General features: G+C 41.0%; 1 protein-coding gene across 6 annotated transcripts in view; it reads left to right on the top strand.

Moving 5' to 3' along the window:
- The window catches only part of shank2b (SH3 and multiple ankyrin repeat domains 2b), a 188,969-nt gene that overhangs the window by 151,045 nt on the left and 30,259 nt on the right, over nt 1-7,665 (top strand). For 3 of the 6 annotated variants that reach the window (XM_019892608.1, XM_019892590.1, XM_019892576.1), the window contains exons 17-19: nt 3,475-3,610; nt 4,957-5,037; nt 5,151-5,159. In XM_019892608.1, coding sequence (XP_019748167.1) covers nt 3,475-3,610; nt 4,957-5,037; nt 5,151-5,159 — 226 coding nt within the window. The remainder of the gene's footprint in view (nt 1-3,474; nt 3,611-4,956; nt 5,038-5,150; nt 5,160-7,665) is intronic. The other 3 variants (XM_019892616.1, XM_019892598.1, XM_019892583.1) reach the window with 1 other exon arrangement.

Raw genomic sequence — 7,665 nt, 5'->3', positions numbered from 1 at the left:
TGGTTGGAAAAAAAAAAAAAAAAAAAAGGAATTTTGTTCAGCTTCTGGTTGGGTTTTTGCAGACCAAGTGGCCCCTCTAACACAAGAGGCAGGAATCTCCTACTCTGAGCGAGTAATATCTGTACTATTGTACACTTGAGACATTGAATCACCCCGACACATGCACCGACACGTCACGGACAAGTTGGATGGAAACCTCTGTGGTTGACTGAAAGGGAACCTTTTCAAGAGCAGGAGACTTGAGTAGAGCAAAACACAAACACTCATCTAACGTGGGAAGTCCATTAAGCGAATATACAGCTATGGAAAAAAAAATAAAGAGACTGCCATGTTTTCTTCATTTCTTGTTCCTTTTCATGTCCGGTGCCACTAAAAAGTGCATCAAGTGACGACCTGACACAGAAGAAAACATGGACTCCTTCAAGGTGCCGTTTTGGGTACTTTTGATGGAAGAAATTGTGACGTGATTCCGGTTAGTATTATTGGCGGGGAGGCTCTTCAATTCAATGGATTGATTAAATTGTAATTCAACAAAAATAATTGTGCGAAAAAAAAAGGTAGATTGAAATAAAAAGTTTTCTCTCTCTCTTTTTTTTTCCATCAGTCCAGTTTATGTATTACGGTCTTGATTGTATTGCCAGTGGAAGGATTGGGTGAGACGAGGATTTTTTATATATATATATATATATATATATATATATATTGGTTATCGTTATCGGATTACGTGGATGTGCTTTTTTTTCCCCATTATCAGTCCAATAGTTATTGTGCATCCCTAAATACAATGTCTGTATTAGTGTTATCAGGTCCCGGGAGAATCAGATTTTCGATTTGGGCCTTTTGTTCTTCTACTTTCTTTCTTTCATAACTTTGCTGCTGTAAATTGGGAATGTCTCCATTGTGAGACGAATAAAGGTTTTCTTATTCTTATTCTTTTAAGATGAAAAGGTTTTGGGAAATAAGCCTAGTTTAATGTTTGATTCCAAATTAGCGTGTTCTTTCTGTGCTATCATGAGCCAAAAAGAACATGAGGTTAACTGAAGACTCCAAATTTCCCGTTGATTTGTGAATGTTGCTCTGTCATTTCAAGTCAGTCCTGTGATGTGGCTGGTGTGGCTCGAATGGTAGAGTGGCCATCTCTCAAACTGAAAGCTGTGGGTTTGATAACCTGTGGAAGTATCCTTGAGCAAAATAGTGAGTCCTCATTGGAATGAGCTGTTACTTAATTTTCCTGACAATCAGCTACATTAATCATTGTGTGATTTGGTCAGGGGTTTTGAGTACCTTAAAGTTATAAAAAATGTGATACAAATGAAGCCCGCAGCATTTAAGTCCATCATGTACAACCTCTTATGTCGAGTCAGCTGAGATAGAATCCACTGATATAATCATGTTGAGTACTACTTGTGCTGGGGGAAAAAAAAAAAAAAGAAAATTGATGGGTGGACAGTATACCTCCAGGAAGGACATGCGTTTAATATCACAAGTAGATATTTAATTTAGGATTGATTTGTTATCCTTTTTGTCCCAGCAGTTTCATACAAAGAGGATAAAATATATTTTAGTTGCAGAAAAGTTACTTGTGTGTCCACGTGAGCTGTACTGAATGTCTCTATCTGTAACCATCACTATTGTATAATAGGGTGGAGGAAGGAGTAAATTACATAATCCTAACCCTATGCAAAGTAAATGTGTGCGAGTGCGTGCACGAGTGTGTGGAGGAGGTCATTGTGAAACAGCTGTTGTAGTGTTTCTAATTAATACAATCCCTGTCCTGGTGATGTGTGATCCCAGCACTGTACTACGTGAGCCATTAAAACCCAAAGAGATTTCCCTGTCTTTCCCTCCAATCCTTTTTCATGCCATCTATCTCCTACCGCTGTCATTTCCATCATCCTCCACTTTTATGATCCATATTATTATAGATGTTATTGTATGAAAGAGTAGACGGGGGCGGGACTGGAAAGGAAAAGGAGGTGTGCAGAGGAGTCCATCAAGCCTGAATTTCCATAGCTAACATGTGAGACTGTAAAGGTTTCTGTTCTAGCTGATCTCACATGTGGATATGGTTTATTGTCAGCGGGCATTGCAGTTTACAAAACATTTCACCACATAACCTTTTGTTCATGTTTAAGATCATCTCACAGTTTTAAATAGTAGTCAATGATAAACCAAACATAAAATGCAGTATTCAGATCTACCTGATGCTATGTGGGAAAAAGTGCTTGCTCCCGAAACTTAACTGGTTGAAATCAAGCGTTTTGTTTAACTGCCAATAAGTCTTTTACATCTTCACATGACCCACTGTGCAACACTGTTCAAACTCCCAAACGACGATATTTTACTCTTAATATCAGTTGGGTTACAATGCAGATTGCAGATACATCAGGTCTGAATGAGCACAGCTCAGCGTTCGTCTGCCTTCACTTTGTGGTTCAAGTCTCACGAGATTTCCCACGAGATTATCCAACGCTCCTTTTAAAGTGACGGTTAAGGCAGCATTGACGACAGTCATAGTATTGTTCACCTGGTTACGTATGTCAAAAAAAAAAACCTCCCGAAAGACATTGTCTTGAAAGTTGACACGAAAGTGTGGATGTTAGAAAGCCCAATGCAGGCAGGAATGGTTGACCGAGTATTACGGCAGGAATGGTGCCTTTTTTTTGTTTGTTTTAAACCAGCCGTGTGAGTGCTGTTTTAATGCCGTCGTGCTGCGGCAAAGAAAAGTTAAGTTTAAGTTATTAAACGTTGAAACCTCTTTCTTTGCAAATATCTCATGTTACAATATGGGCACCTGCGGCTTGTAGACAGGTGTGGCTTATGTGTGTACAAAATCGTTTTTCCTTTAAAAATGTAGTGGGTGCGGTTTATAATCTGGTGCGCTCTATAGTCCGGAAATTACGGTAATCAAAACTACAAACTGTAGTTCTAAACTTTATATGAAAGAAAAAAACACTCCAGGGAAAGCAACAGTTAGTGATGTTTCAAATGAGAAGTGATTCTATTGTGTGTCCTTAGCATCTCTTCATCTGCGGAAGATGCTGGATGTGTCACTTAATTAAGTAGCAATGAACCATGGTCCAATACAAGTTTCAAAAGGGAACTCAAGATAGCAATGTCATTGCGACCACACCACAAACACATACACAGAGACAGGCCAGAACTCAGAATGAGGAGCCCTGACAGGCCCAATTCATATTAGGTCCAAAACACAATGAGGAATGTACCGACTTAGCACTATGCACCCAGGTGACATGTACTTTTAACCATTTATTTACAATTATTACTCTATGTCCACAGAAGTGTTCACGTCAGATTTTCTTTTCTGAATAGCTTTCTCAAACCCCTACCACTAAATTCATTTTTGTGTGTGTGTGTGTGTGTGTGTGTGTGTGTGTGTGTGGTGTGTGTGTGTGTGTGTGTGTGCGCGCGCGCGCACGCGCGCGCGTGTGCTTTTGTGTGTTCATGTGTTAGGTGAATCAAGAGAACGTGGTGAAAGTTGGCCACAGACAGGTGGTCAACATGATCCGCCAGGGTGGGAACCGCCTTTGGATCAAGGTGGTGACGGTGAGCCGGAATCTGGACCCCGAGGACACAGCACGTAAAAAAGGTAGAATGTTATCAAATCCTGCAGCAGGATTGTTCCCATTAAGCAAAATGTTATCACGTCATCCTGACATAGCAGGTTCGTTTCTCTTTGTCAGTTCAAACGATACACTGGACAACGTTTTTCATGCATCATCAACTTACGGTCTGTGAAAAATCAGCCATGCTCCTTTTTAGTGTTTTTATTTGAACTGGAAAGCATACTCGATGGAGTGGATTCTGAAATGTCAGATTTGTTAGGTGATGTACTGAGTTTAGTGTTGACTATCCAATTTGTTTTCCCCCCTTAGTTTAGCTGTAATTTAGTTGCGGTGTATTACTAGTGGTTTGTCACATACCTTGCATTGTTCAGGCTTCAGAAGTTTATTTTTGAGAATGATCAACGAGTGCCGACTGCACAGTCATACCTCGGTTTTCGACCATAATCTGTTCCAGAAGGCTGTTCAAAAACCGATTTGTTCAAAAACCGAAACCACGCTCTTTTTAAAAAAAAAATCTTTTTATTTCACACGTCTGCTCACAATGGAACGCTACACGAGGAAGCGTCACTTCCTCGTCTACCCGAGGAAGCGTCACTTCCTCGTGTAAGGAAGGCGAGAGGAGTCAAGTGGCGCATTCAAATGTGCTCAGTTTGGTCGAGAACCGATTTTCGGTCGTAATCCGAGGCATAAAAGACTTGAAATTTTTGGTCGAAAATTGATTTGGTCGAGAACAGAGACGTTCGAAAACCGATGTTTGACTGTATTACACTACACTGCGTTAAATATAGCCAATAGTTCAATATGGTTGAGGCCATAACAGTAGTTTACATGTTAGCAAGGGCCAAAGAATCATGAATTTGATGACGTTATGGCAATTTTACCTTAACATAGAGTGTTTTTCAAAGGACAGTCCAGTACACTGTTTGAGCTATATACTGACAAACTGAAATTAACTCAAAACGAAAAGAGTTTGAGAACAGATAACCAAAGTCACTGTTGTGTGTCTCCTCTCCATTTAGGAAATGCACTTTCCTTCCTTATAAAACATTTGTAAGGCTGTTTCTGGAGTATTTGAACCTCTGCATTATTTATATCCATTTTCACTGTCTTGCTTTTTTTTTTTCAGTGCACTACAGGCACTCATACAGAAGCCTTTGGTAGATCTGCATCTTGTGACTACAGCTAATCAGATGATCCTCAAGTGCTAACTTAAACCAGACCGTCAATAGAATCGGTTCAAAGAATGAAATGTTTTCATTGAGTGAAAAATGATGAATCAAACCTAGAATCATAGAATATTCTTTGATCACCTCCACTATCTTAACATCACAACTGGTACCCGTGGTAACTCTGTCCATCTGACCCTCAGCTCCTCCGCCACCAAAGAGAGCTCCCACGACTGCCCTGTCCATGCGCTCCAAGTCAATGACATCCGAATTGGAGGAACTCGGTAAGAGCTTGACGGCTTTAATTTGAATCCAAATGGTCAGTGGTTGGGATTGTCTAACAAGTCTTCTCTTTTTGCTTGTGCCTTTATCGTATTCTAATTGATTGAATTACTAGTGGATAAAGGTAAGCGCTTTATGCTGCACAACCTTTCGCTGCCCATTTTGCCCAGCTTCTTTCTCCGCCAGCTTGCAGCAGCCAAATGATTTTTAGTTGGCAATGGCGCTGTTCGAATTTCCATCAAATGTACTGTAATTCACGTGAGCTGGCCTCGCATTCCTCATTTCCTGTCCACTCTCAACATAATGCATGGAAGCCGCTGGTGACAACAACAAACCAATGCATTAAAAAAAATCTCATTAGTATGATATGAATGTGTTTCTTTGTCTGTCCGTTAGTTTTCGGTATCTGTGTTTATGAGCATCACCTCAGAGTCTTATCTTGGCATTAATAGGCTGCGCTTGCCATGTTGCCAAGACGTGTACAAGGTGATAATGAGGAAGCAAGGATTGAAGGAGATAAGAAAGGGATGGTATAAAAAGCCAGAATGAAAGTAGCATGACATAGAGCCAGAAGATAGTGAATTTATAGTGTGGCCAGTTACTAGGTGATGAGCAAAAGTGTAGTCAAATGTATGCATTAAATATCCATCCATTATCTGAACTACTTTATCCTCCCCCTGAGCTGGTTGCCAGCCGATCACAGGGCACACATAGACCAACAACCATTCGCGCTCACATTACGAGGGACAATTTAGAGTGTTCAATCAGCCGGCCGTGCATGTTCTTGGAATGTGGGAGGAAAGCGGAGTACCCGGAGAATACCCATGCAGTCACGGGGAAAACATGCAAACTCCACATAGTAAAGCTGAGGCCGGCATCGAACCCCGCACCTCTGTACTGTGAGGCCCATATGCAAACCACTGGTTCACCCTGGCACCTGTATATATTCATAATTATGTTTGTATTTTTCATTATTGCAAAATTGTGTTACAGTGATGCCTTTGAACAAGGTTGCATCCCTTTATTTTGTTATTTAAGTATTTGTTTTGTAGTAAGCACATTGTGCTTCGTGACCAGCTTTCTGGCAAACAAGCCAGAAATAAAACTGATAATGTGACACGAGCTATCTTATGGGGAAATGGGATAAAATACGGCTCACGTCTAAAGAGCAAGTAATTTGGAGTCTAAATAACAAGACGGTCATACATTTAGCTCTTGACTCTCAAAAGGCCCTGAGAGTGGCCATGCAAACCCCTTTTACCTCTTTTCCAAAACTTGGTGCTCGTTCGGCACCAGGGCCAGCGTTGTGCTTAGTTGGTGCTTAACCCTTTAATGCCTGACCCATGAAGGAATAGCCAGAAAAATCAGATTTTTGGGAACTGAGGTGTTCACTAACCCTTATAACAAAATCCACAAATATATTTTTGCCATCTCATGTTGTTTTAGATATTTGTCGTATTCCATTTATAAGCATTATGTAGATTACATCTGAAAATGAAAATTTGGAAAAAATCATATTTTAAACCTGCAGTATCAAATTTGATACAGATAATTTAATGTAACATAAAGAATGAGTTACATAATGAAAATGCATGTATCAAATATGATACAAATGGCATTATAAGGTCAAGTTATTACGAAGAATGTGTTCGGTTTTCCACCAGCAGAGAGCCAAGCGGGAGCTATGTCATTACGTCATCGTAAAGCGTCCAAACGTTTAGCCAAGAGCGCCTGCACTATTAATAATAATAATAATAATAATAATGCACTGTAAGCATCTGCTAGGCAACTTATCATAGCATTGATTATACTTGTATGTAGTAAATAAAACAGTCAGGGACATGCAGTCAGCAAACGCTTATCTAAGCGTTTGCTGTCTGCATGTCTCGTGTTCTTAATGATAATAGATGATCTCGAGGCCAGCTGCGAGTCGGAGATCGCATGCTCTCTGGGCACATCCACGATTGCTCTTGTGGTGGGAGTTCACCGCTCAACAATTTGTGCAAAACTTCCGTGTGTCCAGGGAATCATTCGTCTACATCTGCGATCGCCATGATACCCCCCCCCGCTGTAGTTGGTGCCAGAGTCCGGCCCAACAAATAATTGGGGCCAGCTTAAGCACCAGTTTCAAGCACCAGAGCTAGAGCCAATTTTGGTGGCGGAAAAAGAAAGAACTGGGCACTGGCCCGGAACTAGCACTAGCACAAGCACGGTGGAAAAGGGCCATTTGCGAGTTGCAACAACCTAGCTCGGTGCTAAATGCTAATCACCTACAAAGTGCGTTCCCCTCTTCATACAGGGGAGAGGTGGTGGTGCACCAACAGTCCAAATGGTTGCTGCTCCACTGTAGTGTTCTCTTTAAACACATTGTGTATATTGGCTGCAGTTGCAGTGCATTTCTTCTGGAGGGTAATACTGACGTTGACTTGTGTGCTGCGTCGCTACCAGAATTCCCCAAGTACAGGGCTTTACAAATAAAGGGGGATGTGTTATTCGGCGTACAATTTTTGTTGTTGTGTTAAGGGACTTTGTGTTAACTCATTCATAACGTGTTAATTTAGACTACCCGAGTATGTGTGTGTGTGTGTGTGTGTGTGTGTGTGTGTGTGTGTGTGTGTGTGTGGGTGTGT

This window comes from Hippocampus comes, unplaced genomic scaffold (assembly GCF_001891065.2).
Source record: "Hippocampus comes isolate QL1 unplaced genomic scaffold, H_comes_QL1_v1.1 scaffold198, whole genome shotgun sequence".
NCBI classification, from domain to species: domain Eukaryota; kingdom Metazoa; phylum Chordata; class Actinopteri; order Syngnathiformes; family Syngnathidae; genus Hippocampus; species Hippocampus comes.
The sequence above is the reverse complement of the archived record's forward strand: the minus strand, read 5'-3'. Positions and strand labels throughout refer to the sequence as shown.